This window comes from Panulirus ornatus, chromosome 34 (assembly GCF_036320965.1).
Source record: "Panulirus ornatus isolate Po-2019 chromosome 34, ASM3632096v1, whole genome shotgun sequence".
Classification (NCBI taxonomy): Eukaryota; Metazoa; Arthropoda; class Malacostraca; order Decapoda; family Palinuridae; genus Panulirus; species Panulirus ornatus.
Genome location: NC_092257.1, coordinates 3,396,993 through 3,415,443, shown reverse-complemented (window position 1 = coordinate 3,415,443; position 18,451 = coordinate 3,396,993). Strand labels below are relative to the sequence as shown.

Sequence of the window (18,451 nt, the reverse complement as noted above, 5' to 3'; positions counted from 1 at the left end):
CCTGGCAATATATGAGTCAGGATCTCAACTGACCCTCTTAGTATGGCAAGGAAGCACCAGCCTTCAATCTTCCTATTTGAAAGATCATTTGGTATCCACAACTGCTTATTTGTGAATTGGGTCTGCTTTCAGCCAATCAGCAACCACCACTAGGCTGATGATGTTGATCCACCACTAAAAACTACTCAAAATTTATTTTTCTGAAAGATAGTGCATACATTAGGATGTGTTGCGTGGCTTTCTGCTAATGTTTTTAGTCAAGTTTCATGGATCAGTATCTTTTTCTTTCATCTTATGTGTTACTTTTTAATGTGCTGTAAAACCTCTAGTATCCGAAGTGCTTGGGACTCGGCAGTTTTGGATGACAAAATTTCTGGTTTTTCAAGGTTTTTAGATGTATTAACTAGTTTAGAAATTGTGATATTTTAAACTATTTTGCCCATTTGTGCATATTTTACATAAAGGAAAAGTTTATATGTGAGAAAAGAAACACTTGATCTTCTTTTGCTGCTTGGTGATGTCGTAAATAGTTGTCATGCTGATGTGGAAGCTCTTCACATGTGCCACCTTGGACTCACCCTCAGACAGCCTCATGCACAACTCCACCTTTTTGGCATGGACAATTTGAAATATTTTTACATATCTTTTTTAGTTATTCAGACTTTTTTCAGGTAATCAAGGGTTGCCAACCGAACCTGAAAAACAAATATTGAATTAAACATAGGGATAACAGAGGTTTTATTGTGCTTACTTATATATGATTGAATGTATTAAATGAGATGGTGTGGGGTGTATGGAAAATTGAGGTATACATAGCGAGAGAGTCATAGCAAATGGTTTAGTGAAAAGAGAAGTGGTGAAAGCCTTGCATTATGGGAAGTGTGGTATAATAGCTGGAGTGGTTGGGTTTGTGGCAGAATTTCTAAAGAAAGGGAGTGCCTTTGGTATTGAATGGTTATTTCAGATTTTCACTGTATTTGAGGATAGGCAGATTGCCTTTTAAATGACATTGTGTAAAGGCATGGAAAACAAAAGAGAATTTTATATTACAGAGGTACAAATTTGTTGAGTATACCTGGAAAGTTGTATGGGAGGATGGTGGTTGAAAGGGTGGTGGCATGAACAGAGCTTCAGATTTGAAAAGAGCCTTGTGGCTTAAGTTGCCAACTAGCACATCGAAATATTCCCAGCATGAGGAAATTTTGGCATTTAGTAGATGCACAGGACTGGCCCATCAGAATGCCCCTTTAGAACCCTAGTCTCTGAATTTGACAGTTTTGAGAATTTCTTGTTCATTTCTTTATTTGAGGTGACTTTTTGTCTCTACCCAGCAGCCTAAGTGGGAGCTTTCAAGTCTTATGCCATTTATATCCAGGATTTTTTATGGCAGTAACTCTGCAACGTCTTATGAACTTTTCACTATAGCCTTGCAGTCTTGAAAGAGAATTGGTTAATTTCACACTATGTTCAATCACTGGATCTTGTCTTTTGTTATAAATTTTGATGATTAACCAAAAAACCCAGCTTTGACTGGGAATGAAGTTATTGAATTTAGAGTACCCATTTTTTTCATTCACTCTTTGAGGTTTCATTAAGAGCCAAGTGCCTTATGCAGAGGGATTCACTGGGAAAGCCTTTGACTTTACCAAAATTTACCAAGATTACAAATGGGTTGCCTATTTTTGAAGATCTTTGTCCCTTAACCCTTTCTGTTGAGATATTTATGTATCCCCAGTACTTTCTTTGCTAGTCACTTACAGAATTGGAATGATACAGACATAATTACGAAGGCCCCTGCACAAGGATGACATACATGCTGTGAAGTATACCACTGTATATTGTCTTTGGATATAAACACCTTTCATTGGCTCACCCTGGGTTTTATGCTAGAACTCATAGTGTGAAATGGTAGCCACTACTTTGGCCTCCCGTAGAAACTTTTCATTGGAAGAAATCTAGCAAAAGGGTTATTGGTACCCATCTTCCACCTTCATCGAAGATTACCTTAATTTAGATGTTTAGGGTCTACCCTCTTTGGCTCTAGATGATGTAGATGTATGGCTCTGGGGATTTCTCCTTCAGGAAAATTAATCTACAGGGTTCCTTCATTTGACCATTAGAGGTTGTTTTTTCTCTAACGTTTCTTCTTCACGTGGGTATGCTCGTATGGTCACAGGACAGAACTGTAGGTTTTAAAGATTGAGAACATTTTCTCTCTGAGTTAGTATTGTGCAAGCAATTTTTCTTAGTTTTTCACCTTGTTTGGCCTACCTCTCTTTCTCAGAAAAATCTACTCTCTTTACTTTTTGTGACTTGATTTGGTGCCTGTGACCTGTGAAGTGTGAGCTCCAAGTATCTGGTAGGGATGAGGTCGATATTCTTAGCCTAGTGGTAGTTGGTGATTGTCTGATGACGGATCTAATTCATGAGTTAGTAGTTTTGGATGCTTGAGAGGCATTTGCAAAGTGTGAGCAGAGGCTGGTACATCTTCAACATATGAGGGCAGGCTGGGTCTAGACTGTATATTCCATGGGAATATATCTTGTGCTTGCAAGACACTGCCTAAACGAAAAATGTTTTTGTCTTCAAAACCTAGCTTTCACTTGCTCTCACCTTTGATGTATCTTTTTAGCAAGCCATTAGGTTACAGTAGGTGGGTAAGGAGAACATATGATTGAATAGCCCACAGTCATGCTTGAACAAAAAAACATAATGGCGTAAATGTGGTAAAAAATGTTAAAAATGCTGTCATTAAAGCATTAACTGTATACCAATTAACAACAGCTTTGCTAACAACTAGCTTGAAGTACCACTCATGTTAGTACCAAGTTGATGCAGGTGAATGGTTGCATGGTTTACATAACATGTTTATTACATAAACTTTCATAATAAGTGTTGGTTCCATTTTTTGCATGATTGGTTGCATATTTATTTGCTATGATAATTTGACGAATGGAATATTATATAGGCTATCAATGTACTTGAATGAATTTGGTCTATCCATTGTGACATTGAATTGAATTTTGAGTTCTATTAAGCTTATGTATCATAGTAAGATCATGTATAGGGTTACAAATTTGAATGTGAGTCTGTTCTCTTTTCTAGCTGCACCATTCGGCAATGCTGGGCTGGTTGTCTTTTCATAGTGGCACGGTGGCATGCAGGGAGGAAGGGGAGACTATATGATTGTACGGTGTATAGGAATGTATAGTCTATGATAATATAATTATATAACATGTGTATATATATGTATATTTATCTCGAAAGCAAAAATGTATGTTTGATATATGTTCCAACTATTGCTTTATCGGTTGCAGGCGTGGCTGGTAGAAGATGTGCACAGGGATGATGTCGGAAATGAGATTTGAGGCACCATTGTTGTGTCGTTCTTTGAAAATTAAAAATAAGAAAAAAAGGCAAGAGGGTGGGTTAACAAGCGTAGTGATGATAGTATGATATTGGTTTTTTTTGTAATGGCTTTGGGCCCATGGATGAGAAGGTAGGAGGAATGACCAAGAGAAATGGAGTGCCGAACCCCCCACGCCCAGAGACCAAATTGGATGAAGAATGCAAGTAAAAAGATTTTTAACGGTTTGCCTGTTACCCAGGAGGTAGAAGGCTAAGATAATAAGTGAATTGGACATGTGTAACCAGGGTTACAGCTGCAGTCGATCAGCCATCTGCTGCATCTCTCGGCAAGCAGGCCGAAAAGCTATAGTATTTTATATCGTGTCGACTAATTTGTTGCTACTGTGTTGGGGGGTTGGGCCTCCATTCGACTTTCCTCTGTCATTCCTATCCTACCTCGTCCAACGCGAACGTTCGAACAACTTCTCAAACAAAAAAAAAAAAAAACACAAATACATTTTTATATATACATACTCCTGGGATAGACTAAGATACTCCCATCGTCAATCCACGCGTCAAACATTGCCTAAAAGGGTCAGTGGCTAGCAAATCCTCCCCTCTTTTTTTTTCATTTTTTAATTTTCCCACAGGCTCGCAAGAAGGGCACTGGTGGAGACATTACTCTCAGGACCACACCTTTGTTTCTTTCCAATAATTAATCTGGAAATGGCCAAATTTTACAAAAAAAAAATAGATATTTACGTCCCGAATATATGATATTTCGTGTTCGACATTTGTATCATACCTGTCAGATCGTCGAGGATTTAGCACATTCCCTTTTCCTCTGCTTTTCTCCTTAAACGCAACCCAAAATGTATTGAACTAACATGTAACTAATAACCTTGCTCTTATTCACATTTACTCTTAACTTTCTTCTTCCACACACTTTACCAAACTCAGTCACCAGCTTCTGCAGTTTCTCACATGAATCAGCCACCAGCGCTGTATCATCAGCGAACAACAACTGACTCACTTCCCAAGCTCTCTCATCCCCAACAGACTTCATACTTGCCCCTCTTTCCAAAACTCTTGCATTATATATATATACATATATATATATATTTTTTTTTTTTATACTTTGTCGCTGTCTCCCGCGTTTGCGAGGTAGCGCAAGGAAACAGACGAAAGAAACGGCCCAACCCCCCCCATACACATGTATATACATACGTCCACACACGCAAATATACATACCTACACAGCTTTCCATGGTTTACCCCAGACGCTTCACATGCCTTGATTCAATCCACTGACAGCACGTCAACCCCGGTATACCACATCGCTCCAATTCACTCTATTCCTTGCCCTCCTTTCACCCTCCTGCATGTTCAGGCCCCGATCACACAAAATCTTTTTCACTCCATCTTTCCACCTCCAATTTGGTCTCCCTCTTCTCCTCGTTCCCTCCACCTCCGACACATATATCCTCTTGGTCAATCTTTCCTCACTCATTCTCTCCATGTGCCCAAACCACTTCAAAACACCCTCTTCTGCTCTCTCAACCACGCTCTTTTTATTTCCACACATCTCTCTTACCCTTACGTTACTCACTCGATCAAACCACCTCACACCACACATTGTCCTCAAACATCTCATTTCCAGCACATCCATCCTCCTGTGCACAACTCTATCCATAGCCCACGCCTCGCAACCATACAACATTGTTGGAACCACTATTCCTTCAAACATACCCATTTTTGCTTTCCGAGATAATGTTCTCGACTTCCACACATTCTTCAAGGCCCCCAGAATTTTCGCCCCCTCCCCCACCCTATGATCCACTTCCGCTTCCATGGTTCCATCCGCTGCCAGATCCACTCCCAGATATCTAAAACCCTTCACTTCCTCCAGTTTTTCTCCATTCAAACTCACCTCCCAATTGACTTGACCCTCAACCCTACTGTACCTAATAACCTTGCTCTTATTCACATTTACTCTTAACTTTCTTCTTCCACACACTTTACCAAACTCAGTCACCAGCTTCTGCAGTTTCTCACATGAATCAGCCACCAGCGCTGTATCATCAGCGAACAACAACTGACTCACTTCCCAAGCTCTCTCATCCCCAACAGACTTCATACTTGCCCCTCTTTCCAAAACTCTTGCATTTACCTCCCTAACAACCCCATCCATAAACAAATTAAACAACCATGGAGACATCACACACCCCTGCCGCAAACCTACATTCACTGAGAACCAATCACTTTCCTCTCTTCCTACACGTACACATGCCTTACATCCTCGATAAAAACTTTTCACTGCTTCTAACAACTTTCCTCCCACACCATATATTCTTAATTCCTTCCACAGAGCATCTCTATCAACTCTATCATATGCCTTCTCCAGATCCATAAATGCTACATACAAATCCATTTCCTTTTCTAAGTATTTCTCACATACATTCTTCAAAGCAAACACCTGATCCACACATCCTCTACCACTTATGAAACCACACTGCTCTTCCCCAATCTGATGCTCTGTACATGCCTTCACCCTCTCAATCAATACCCTCCCATATAATTTACCAGGAATACTCAACAAACTTATACCTCTGTAATTTGAGCACTCACTCTTATCCCCTTTGCCTTTGTACAATGGCACTATGCACGCATTCCGCCAATCCTCAGGCACCTCACCATGAGTCATACATACATTAAATAACCTTACCAACCAGTCAACAATACAGTCACCCCCTTTTTTAATAAATTCCACTGCAATACCATCCAAACCTGCTGCCTTGCCGGCTTTCATCTTCCGCAAAGCTTTCACTACCTCTTCTCTGTTTACCAAATCATTTTCCCTAACCCTCTCACTTTGCACACCACCTCGACCAAAACACCCTATATCTGCCACTCTATCATCAAACACATTCAACAAACCTTCAAAATACTCACTCCATCTCCTTCTCACATCACCACTACTTGTTATCACCTCCCCATTTGCGCCCTTCACTGAAGTTCCCATTTGCTCCCTTGTCTTACGCACTTTATTTACCTCCTTCCAGAACATCTTTTTATTCTCCCTAAAATTTAATGATACACTCTCACCCCAACTCTCATTTGCCCTTTTTTTCACCTCTTGCACCTTTCTCTTGACCTCCTGTCTCTTTCTTTTATACATCTCCCACTCAATTGCATTTTTTCCCTGCAAAAATCGTCCAAATGCCTCTCTCTTCTCTTTCACTAATACTCTTACTTCTTCATCCCACCACTCACTACCCTTTCTAATCAACCCACCTCCCACTCTTCTCATGCCACAAGCATCTTTTGCGCAATCCATCACTGATTCCCTAAATACATCCCATTCCTCCCCCACTCCCCTTGCTTCCATTGTTCTCACCTTTTTCCATTCTGTACTCAGTCTCTCCTGGTACTTCCTCACACAGGTCTCCTTCTCAAGCTCACTTACTCTCACCACCCTCTTCACCCCAACATTCACTCTTCTTTTCTGAAAACCCATACAGATCTTCACCTTAGCCTCCACAAGATAATGATCAGACATCCCTCCAGTTGCACCTCTCAGCACATTAACATCCAAAAGTCTCTCTTTCGCACGCCTGTCAATTAACACGTAATCCAATAACGCTCTCTGGCCATATATATATATATATATATATATATATATATATATATATATATATATATATATATATATATATATATATATGTATATAAGAGCAAGGTTATTAGGTACAGTAGGGTTGAGGGTCATGTCAATTGGGAGGTGAGTTTGAATGGAGAAAAACTGGAGGAAGTGAAGTGTTTTAGATATCTGGGAGTGGATCTGGCAGCGGATGGAACCATGGAAGTGGAAGTGGATCATAGGGTGGGGGAGGGGGCGAAAATTCTGGGGGCCTTGAAGAATGTGTGGAAGTCGAGAACATTATCTCGGAAAGCAAAAATGGGTATGTTTGAAGGAATAGTGGTTCCAACAATGTTGTATGGTTGCGAGGCGTGGGCTATGGATAGAGTTGTGCACAGGAGGATGGATGTGCTGGAAATGAGATGTTTGAGGACAATGTGTGGTGTGAGGTGGTTTGATCGAGTGAGTAACGTAAGGGTAAGAGAGATGTGTGGAAATAAAAAGAGCGTGGTTGAGAGAGCAGAAGAGGGTGTTTTGAAGTGGTTTGGGCACATGGAGAGAATGAGTGAGGAAAGATTGACCAAGAGGATATATGTGTCGGAGGTGGAGGGAACGAGGAGAAGAGGGAAACCAAATTGGAGGTGGAAAGATGGAGTGAAAAAGATTTTGTGTGATCGGGGCCTGATATGCAGGAGGGTGAAAGGAGGGCAAGGAATAGAGTGAACTGGAGCGATGTGGTATACCGGGGTTGACGTGCTGTCAGTGGATTGAATCAAGGCATGTGAAGCATCTGGGGTAAACCATGGAAAGCTGTGTAGGTATGTATATTTGCGTGTGTGGAGTATGTATATACATGTGTATGGGGGGGGGTTGGGCCATTTCTTTCGTCTGTTTCCTTGCGCTACCTCGCAAACACGGGAGACAGCGACAAAGTATAATGAAATATAAAATATATATATATATATATATATATATATATATATATATATATATATATATATATATATATATATATATATATATATATATATACTCCCTGGGGATAGGGGAGAAAGAATACTTCCCACGTATTCCCTGCGTGTCGTAGAAGGCAACTAAAAGGGGAGGGAGCGGGGGGCTGGAAATCCTCCCCTCTTGTTTTTTTGTTTTTTTTTAATTTTCCAAAAGAAGGAGCAGAGAAGGGGGCCAGGTGAGGATATTCCCTCAGAGGCCCAGTCCTTTGTTCTTAACGCTACCTTGCTAATGTGGGAAATGGCAAATAGTTTGAAAAAAAAAAAAAAATGTATATATACGTTGAGATGTATAGGTATGTATATGTTCGTGTGTGGACATGTATGTATATACATGTATATGTGGGTGGGTTGGGCCATTCTTTCGTCTGTTTCCTCGTGCTACCTCGCTAACGCGGGAGACAGCGATAAAGTATGATAAAATGAAATAAATGATTAACACAATACACATGCTTAATGCCTATGTTCTTATCATTCATTATTGGATACAACTTTTGGCCTGTGGAGCCATAGGTTATCACCCATTCTTTTTATATATTTATGTGGATATACTAGTATGCATATAATCTTTCATGAATGAACATACCAGTGGACTTTGGGAGTAGTAGACTATCAGTCATTTCTTATGCATATTACCAAACAGCTCTGTGACTTTTGTTAGTGCTGAAGGATACACAGTGGTATCAAGTTGTCGATGGGCTGAACTGGGGGTTATGAAGTGGTCAGAGGAAATCACAGAATAGTCCATGGGGCTGAGTGTGGCTGGGGAGGCTCTGATTTTGATACGTAATCCATAACATCCAGAGAATGGATGTGAACAAGTGAGGCCATTGTTTGATTGTTCTTGATGCTACCTCGCTAGGGTGGAAAGGAATGACATATATGAAGATGAAGGCAGAACATGATAATGATGACTCTGAGGATTCGTATATCATTGGTAATTCATGTTGTGTAAACATGGGTTTGATATATAAACTTAGATCATATTTTTGGTGATCCATGTTATTCATTATGCATCAGATTATGCATTGTGATTGTTCTGTGGGAACACCAGAGGCACCCAGTGGTTATCCTATGTATCAGCAGTTACATTTATATCATTTTTTAATGTATCCTTTTCCTCAGAGTGGTTCAGGAATCAAAGATAAGCACAGCCATTACTTTTCAGTCATCTTGTTCTGTATGGGCTGTTACTTAGACATTGAGCTTCTGTGTTTTGAGATAATGTAATGTATGACCCATACTGAACACAGTATTTTGTCTACCATCATCACCCCATTCCCATTTCATTGGGATTGAATATGTATACGCAGCCTCTGCAACATTGCTCTTTTTTTTTCTAATCTTTAGTCCATGTCCGGTATGTTTAAGACACATGAACTTTACACTGATAAAAATGTTTCTCCCTTTTGCATTGTACATATCAAGTTGATTTGTCATTTACAAAGTGTTCATTCATTTTACTGTCATACACAAATTGCTCCAATTACATTTCCTCTCCTGTGATTTCTCTAATATCTTCACCTGAATTGTCTCAACATTCTTCCTCTACATATACATTCTTCTGTAGTAGAGTGTACTTTCATGACCACCTGCAGTGTATTTTACATGGCCATAATTTTAGATGTTTATCATCTATATGCCATCATCTATATGCCTTTCTAAAGACTTTTTCTTACCATAAAACCTTTTCACATCCTCATTCTGTTGATTGTCTTCATTTTGTTTATACTGCTTCAGTCAGTTAATCCTAATTCCAATCATACTGCACAAATTATCCATCTCCCCGCCTTTTACTTATGCCCTGTCTTGATGTACATACACATGGGTTTTACATCCATGCATCATTGTTGGGATGGATTCAGTATACCGTACCTACTGTAAGTACCTATACCTTGATGTACAAAAGGGGTTTTGTTCATGGAAAACTTTCATATATTGGTTAGTTACCATGTTTTTAAGGATTTTTATTATGGAAAGTAATTTGTAAACTAAACTGTCAGTACAACAATAACAGTATAGTTCATGATCAAACTAAACCATATCAGTACAATGGTAATGCTGCCATACCTGGAAGTTTATTAAGTCTGAATTTAGATGTATTCTGTATACAAAAAACTGTGCAATGCTATGTTGTGCTTTAAGTTATGCACTGTACTACAAACTGTTCCTGTACAGTGTAATCACCATGACACTGAAGACTATGATGACAATACATTTTCTATCATGAGCGTGTCGAACATGAGAGAATAATGTCTTAGAAAAACTTTTAAGTGTTTTTCATTATCCAGTGATGCATTGTTTATTGTACTTGCACAGCATTTAGCAGCTGTTTACTGAAGCATTTTAGGACCAGCATAATCATAAACAAAAAGGCAGTATGAAAAATTGACATATTCCTAGCATGTTTTTACCTATGCAGTTGGACTAACATGCAAGGACCCTGTTTTAGCATAGGGATTGCATTACTGAAAAGTGCCACTTTAAGTGAAACTACTTCAAACCCAGCTCTCTCTTAGATCTAATATTACAAAAGGGGATGTGTTCCTGGAAAATATTTCCAGACACATTTTCTTATTTACTGTTTTGTACTGTACTTCATTACATTAAAGATTATTATTATATGGCAAAGTAATTGCTTATTATTAGATAGATTGTTCTATTAGAGATATTACAGATCTTTTGTTTCTTGGAAGGCATGGGAATAAATTCTGTTCACAGCACCCTTACTGCCACTGCCCATGAACTTGAAAGTTGTGCATACAGTGCAGTGACTTTGAAAAATATATATATTATTGGATGACGTAAGTGCAGTATTTAGGAGGAACAGTTAATCAGTTGGTGAGGATAGTGAAGAAGAATAACTTGATAAATGTGAATAAATTACTTAGAGATATAGCAGGATTATGTAAGGAAGGAGGCATGTATGAAGTATAGTGCACCCATCCTTTTGGATGAAATATGTAATGACTGCACTAGATTATTTTCATTTAATCTTGGGGTACTGGAGGACTTTGGTAAGAGAAGGTAGAGAGCAAGAATTTTTCCGTGAAAAAAAAGACTTCCATTATCCCTTCCACACATGCCAACCATTCTCCTTCACAATGAAGGTTAGTGTAAAAGGTGTGTTATTTCTATATCTTTTATTATCTTTTGTATGTATATGTGGGTGTGTATGTATGTATGTGTATGTGGGTGGGTTGGGCCATTCTTTTGTTTGTTTCCTTGCACTACCTCGCTAATGCGAGAGACAGCGACAGAGTATAATAATAAGATAAAAAATAATCTCTTGTACATGATCTTAATTTCCTGTATGAGTGAGTTAGCATCAGGAATGAATGAATGAGCATTAAAGGGAAAGATTCTTACTTGACTCCTTTCTCTGTACCTTATTTTGGAGAGTAATACTGGAGGATAAATTTTCAGCCACTTGCTCCTACCCCTTTTGAGCTCCTTTTATGAATTGCAAATAACATGTGGGCAATGTTCTTTCTCTTCTGTTCCCAGGGCAAATATTCATGGTATTCATTACAGAGCTCTGCATATGAAAGAAACAAACAAACCATTCAGTATCCTCTCCGCACTAGCTTGCCAATCTCCCACACACTGAAGTCTGGTGTGAAAGGTTTAATACTATATTTTTCTTTGTGTATGAGATAATGGGGAAATAGCTCAGTAGAAGGAAGAGATCATCCTCCCAAAATCTCTTATTTTCTGTTATTGGAGTCTGTTGAATGTTTCAACCACACCCCATTCCAATGTGCAATTATCACTGTACCTACCAGGTGAACACAGAGTGATTATATAACTTTCTTCATATGTTCTGTTACCTTTGAATGCCTAGGTATTATATGATTTTTTTTTTTTCATGCACTATGATGGACTTTCTTAAACCATGCCAGCTGCTTAAGGGTTAATATCTAATCAATTTTGTTAAGGAAGGTAATACGAAGAATGTTGGAAACATTGTTGTTTTCCTAGGGTACAAGAGAAATGCTTTTTATTTTCTGGTATTCAGAACTGCTTTAAGATATTATAGTAGCACCTCCAGCAGCGAGATTCGAACCACTGCCTGCTGTGAGGGAAGTGGAGATGCTGCCCGTGGGCCTCTTTTGTGTTAGGTGGGTGTGGATCAAAAATTGCTGGTGGAGGTATCAATATGCTCTGAAGTGTGTGTAGTATGCATTATTTCAAGTTATACTTTGACAAAATAGTCGTTACTTAAAGATTTCTGTCTTGCAGAATGGTATATGACAACAAACCATTTTTGAAGCCTTTCAGGACTTCTAATAATGAAAACTTGCAAAGAAGAAATAACTCATTCCACTATTTTATAGATCTTGTATAATGAAGCCAGGAAAGCAAGAAAAGCAAAGTAAGGGAAGGGAATGATGTTAGTTTTACTTGATAAATCATCTCTAGGGAGCAGAAAGAAAATTATACATCATCATGCTTGACATACATTGATGATATGTGTGAGTAAACTAAAAGACAGCATGCTCTTATGCCACCACATATTATTTTTTCCATTATAAAAGTATTCTTTAGGTTTCTTTGCCCTCCTAAAGAAACAAAATTTTCCAAATTCCTTTTCTTGGTCACTTTACGGGATGCATTTTCTAAGGCCATAAATGCTTCATTCACTTTTGATTTTTTATCAGGAACATCTTCTCTAAATATCTCAAGTGCAAAAATCTGGCCTCGACACATGCCCTATACCTTTCCAGCTATGCTAAGATCTGGCCTAGACGTGTACCATAAACCTTTGCAAAAGTGCTACAACCATTCTTCCATTGCTTATGCAATAAAGATATTGTTACTTCATGTACTACCTTTGCTCACTGACTTTTGGCGTACAAGCTCATATTTTTGTTACTCAGTAAACTGTTCAAATCCATTTGAATACTACGTCAGTTCCATTTTTCATCATCTCTTCATACCATCCACTTGCCATGCAGGGTTTTTTTCCATTTCTAAGTTGCATTATAGCTCTTTTTTCATTTGGGATGGAAATGGGGTTTAGGATTCCTCTTGTGCAGAATTAAATTTTGCAAAAGTTGTTAAAACACTTTTGAGGTATTTTTGTTGTGGTTTAGACCAGAGATATAGCTCTCTTCCTATGGACATTATTTCCATTGCACTAGTACCCTAATTTAAGGGCCTGTTTTAGGTAGTAGCTCTACAAATTTACCAGCAGTGAATATTCACTGTATATATTAGTTTGTATTATGATACCATGTGAAGCTTTCTTTATAGTCTTTCTCTGTAACCCTAAAGTGAAATTATATCTTTCTTTAGTCACCCAAAGCCTGGAAGAAAAGAGAAGGAAGAGATATGTGAATTGTAGTTGTTTTGAGTTGACATATTCAGAGCATTAAGGAAAATTTGATGTAAATATTGATAATTTCTATAGTTTAACCTTTGTCTTTTGGTAAATGTTTATTCCTATGCTCAGCAACTGTTAAAGCAATCTCTGGAGGCATGCCCATGAGCTCCCATGGTGATTGGTAGTATGAACCTCACAAACTTTATTTGAGAGTAGTCACCACTATCCATGAATATCAGCCACAGAGTAAATCTTAAACTGATTGAATTAAGACTGCCAGTCATGCCCTGTGTAAATTTCTCTGATAAGCAATTAACTCCACTATGTAGCAGTGCACATAGTTGCAGTTAACACACTGGTTCTTCAGTCTGACTTGTTCTCAATTCGATTTAACATGTCATTGTTGAAGAACAGATTTTTGTTGCCATAAAGCAAGATACATTTCTTAAGGCCATGTGTTTTTGTATTTGATGAAAGTGTGATTAGCTGAGACTGAATGATTATAAGAGTTCATTTTTATATTTCTTTCTGCAAGGTAGCCATGCATATATGTTTGCATGCATCTATGCCTTTAAACCATGTTGATCTTGATATCTCATGGCAGGATGATTAGATTTTTACAAAACTTAATTGATACATATTGCATATAAAGCGATACAACTAATTAGGTTTTTGAAGCTGTGGGAATCAAAAGTTAAAATCTCTAGGTTGTATACTTAAATGAATGTAAGTGGTTGTGTACACAGTATCTCATGATAGATTTATTAGACATGGACCAAACTTGATGCATATTCCAAGTAGATTTAGTTAATGAAACATGATTTTAAGCAACACTTACAGAAAAAAAGATGCTTATTTAAGCAGTTCTGTGGTTTGTAAGTACGAGTAGTTGATTGCATTTTGGACTAGGAGTTTAATGTTTTTTTAGCTCATTTGTAAGTACAGTTGTTTATGGGTCTCACATTCTTAAGTTGGATACCCTGCTTTGAGATTGTGTGACCTTACATCTGCACTGCATTTCTGACGTTTTATTATTGTATATTTAAGGAGAATAACACCAGTCAGTGAATGAAATTGATTATGAACTTAACAAATAAACCCACAGGAAACAGAAAGACAAAGAGGTGCCAAGCTTTCATCTTTCTCGAGACATCTTTAGGGCAAATGAAGATTTCTTGGGAAATAGACAAAAGCTTGTCATCTTTGTCTTTCTGTATCCTGTGGGTTTATTTGGATTTAATCTCAACAGTAATGTTGTTATTATGAACATATACATAGTGTAAACATATTACTTTCTCGTATTTATCTGCTGCTTAAAAGAAAGCAAAATTAGTAGATTTGACAAGATGCTTGTTTATAGTTTATTAAGAATGATACTCAAAAGAGACTTTGCACGGCACTGTTGCTGTACTTATTACTATACATTGGTAATGCCATTGATGGGGTTAACTGAATTCTTACAAACTTTTTCATCTCCATAGATGAACATTTCAATATAGTTTTCATCTTTTTTATGATAATTGAATAGTTGAGTACTTGTTTTATTGTACTGGCCAGTAAAAGTGAGATATTAGTCATGGCTATTTTTCACTATGATTAATCTGTGTTCTTCAAACTTTGTTGAATGAATATAGTTAGTTTTGGTGGAGACATTTCTGCACTCTAACAGAGGAGGTTCAGTTGCCTTGTATTGTGCATAATCTTGATGGTCTAGGTTTTCATCATCCCTAAAACTCTCTGTTGGTTTGCTGACTTTCATATTACAGCTTATGGTTGAAGGGAGGTGAAAACTCTGAAGAGATAATTGGTGATGTACATTGGCTTGTCTTTGGAAGTTAGTTTTTGGAAAGTACTGGATGCTCTAGTGGGATTACTGGGTTTTCTAAGTTATGGCCCAGCTACCTAAGCATTAAAGGCATTAAAGGAGCACATTGCATGTGTCCAGTGTTCTTCCAGCATCAGAGTGCAGAAATCAATCCCCATTTCACTTCAACTTTCTAGACATTATCAACATATGCATCAGGGAAAGACAAGGTTGCCAATCCATCCTCTTATGATAATTTCACTGTGATTTTTTCCAAAACCTGGATTAACTGGTCTGCAAGCAAGTCAGATTCAGAAATAAGCTTGGATATAGGAATTTTGAAAATTTTGCTTACAGGTGATTTTTGAAAAAATTTTTAATAAAAAGGGATCTTGACCATGTAGTATTTTGTTTTGACTTATTGATGGTCATCTTATTTCTGTAATATTTCACTGACCTATGCTGTAAATACAGTCTGTTTGTAGGTATCCAGACCTTGTTGATTCGGCAATATATAGATAATCTGTCATTTTGATTTCTTCAAACGGAACAGTATGATAAAGAAGCAAATCACTGATTCAGCAATCTGATGTTAGACTCATGATCCTCTTAAACTATTGCCATTTTTGTATCATAATTACTGATGCAACTCTAATGTGAATGCACAATTTTCCTGGGTATCCTCATTGCAATGGACACAGACAACTCAAGAGCCAACCACAGAATTATCTGCAGCTAGGTGTGCTTTCTTGTGGTGAATGTCAGGTTAACTAGTGTTTAGCCTGCTTTCTCTGTTTCAAAACTGGTAATTTTAAGTCTTCTAAACTTTTGATTTGTGAGCACAATGATAAGTCATTTAAAGAGAAAGGGATGATTACATTGTCCTTAATTTGACGGGAAATTTTAGGAGGGCTTTTGAAGCATACCTCTGTGACTGGCTATAGGAATGTCTCTTAGTAATTTATGTATTGTTCAAGTACAGAACAAAGTCATTTACATATCAAATTTTGTAAAATATTTCTAGTAGTTCCATATTCTTTGTAATTATTTTTGCATTTTGACACTCATGGTATATGCTTTCATGATTTGCAGCTTTGCTGTGCAGGAATGAATGCAAAGAAGATCTTGGAGCTGCACTGCAGTGGTATGAAACATTTAAAGGTAAAGAATTAGAATATGTATAGGATTAGAAAAATGAATAGCTGTTCACTAATGGATAAACATGAGAAAACATCCATATTCCATACACTTCTCTGAGGGATTCATAGTGTTACTAGATTTCTTTGGGAGTGAGTATGAATTGCAGCTTTTGTTAAAAACATTGAAAGGTGTTCTGAGAAATGGAGTACTGTCAGCAACATGATCTTGACTCCTGTTCACTAGGAAGTCGTTAATATTTTTTTCATGAAAAGTCTCATTCAGAAAATTAAGCCCACTTCCTGAATGCTGAAGTTCAGAAGCCAGCCATCAGATGGGGTCGTTATTTGATTTGATCTAGTTGATACTGGTTAAATTTGGGTACAGGTTACCTTCAGCCTAGTATGTAGGGTAAATCTTAATGATTCTGCCACACTATCACCTCTTCCTACACCCCATACACATCACTACCATTCTCCACCACATTGTTACTTCCTTTCTCCCTCCCCATGTACATTGCCAGTGCTCCCTATCATGCTCTCCTTTTGCTCCTCCCCATGCCTATTACTACCTTTTTCTATCCTGTTGCCATCTCCCTCATTCCCCCCAGTACACATTGCCACTACTATTGCTACACTTTTCCCTTCCTCTGTTCTTCCCACTCGTATTGCAACTGTTTACAGCACACTGTTGCTTCCCTTCCTCCTCCACCACATTAATGCTCTTGTCACACTGTCACCTCCCTGCCTGCCATCATGGGAAAATCTCATTATAGGTACTCCTAGATACAGAAGTTCTCTCCATACAGGTTACTACAGTTCCCAACCACAGTGTCACCTCCCTTCCTTCTCCCAACACACACAACTTCTGCTCCCATTACTGTTGCCTTCTTCCTCAATGAAACTTTGCCAGTGACATTTTGCTACCATTTTCTGTCATACTGTTACCTCCCTCCCTCCTTTCAATACACATCATTACCTTTCCCCACTACAGTATTACCTTTCTTCCTCCTCCCCAGACACCTCGCCACTACTGCCACACTGTCAACATCCTTCCCCCTCTCCAAACATGTCGCAACTGTTTCAGCCACATGGTTACTTCCTTCCCTCCCTTCCAACACACACTGCTACCATTTTCTGCCATACTTAATCCTCCTTAAGCCCTTCACACATACCTTGATGCCACTCCTGCCATGCTGTCACCTTCCTCCTTCTCCTGCACACATCATCATTACTTCTGCCATACTTTAGTTATTGTGTGTAAAAGAATGGATTTGAGTGAATGAAACATTTCCTTTGTTAGTTGCAGGCCTGGATATGGATAGGGAAATATGGTTTCAGTGCATTACATATGACGTCTCATGGATGGATGTGAGTGGATGTGGTCTTTCTTTTTCTGTTTCCTGGCACTGCCTTGCAAATGCAGGAACTGGTAATTCATGGATGAAAAAAATTATATATATATTTATTTATTTATTATACTTTGTCACTGTCTCCCGCGTTAGCGAGGTAACGCAAGGAAACAGACGAAAGAATGGCCCAACCCACCCACATACACGTGTATACATAAAATGCCCACACACACGCACATATACATACCTATACATGTCAGCGTATACATGAATATACATTCACAGATATATACATTTATACACATGTACATATTCATGCATGCTGCCTTCATCCATATATATATATATATATATATATATATATATATATATATATATATATATATATATATATATATATATATTATACTTTGTCGCTGTCTCCCGCATTAGCGAGGTAGCGCAAGGAAACAGACGAAAGAACGGCCCAACCCACCCACATACACATGTATATACATACACCGCCACACACACACATATGCATACCCATACATCTCCACGTATACATATATATACACACACACAGACATATACATATATTTTTTTTTTTTTTTTTTTTTTTTTCATACTATTCGCTATTTCCCGCGATAGCGAGGTAGCGTTAAGAACAGAGGACTGGGCCTTTGAGGGAATATCCTCACCTGGACCTCTTCTCTGTTCTCTGTGTACGAATTATGTATGTGTATATATGTATATCTATAAGAAGATATACATATATACACATACATAATTCGTACACATGAAATGACAACCCCCTCCCCCGGCAAGTGCACAAGGTAGCGCTAGGAAAAGACAGC

The 18,451-nt window shown here is 38.1% G+C and overlaps 1 protein-coding gene and 1 non-coding gene across 5 annotated transcripts in view; both read left to right on the top strand.

Annotated features, from left to right (window-relative positions):
- Positions 1 to 18,451, top strand: part of LOC139759781 (uncharacterized) — a 93,502-nt gene that overhangs the window by 20,844 nt on the left and 54,207 nt on the right. For 2 of the 4 annotated variants that reach the window (XM_071682233.1, XM_071682231.1), the window contains one exon: positions 16,220 to 16,288. The exons of the other annotated variants lie outside the window; for them this stretch is intronic. In XM_071682233.1, coding sequence (XP_071538334.1) covers positions 16,220 to 16,288 — 69 coding nt within the window. The remainder of the gene's footprint in view (positions 1 to 16,219; positions 16,289 to 18,451) is intronic. 4 annotated transcript variants of the gene reach the window in all.
- On the top strand, positions 1,737 to 1,838 carry LOC139760037 (U6 spliceosomal RNA). The gene has a single exon (XR_011715213.1). It is a non-coding gene; the product is annotated as a U6 spliceosomal RNA (small nuclear RNA).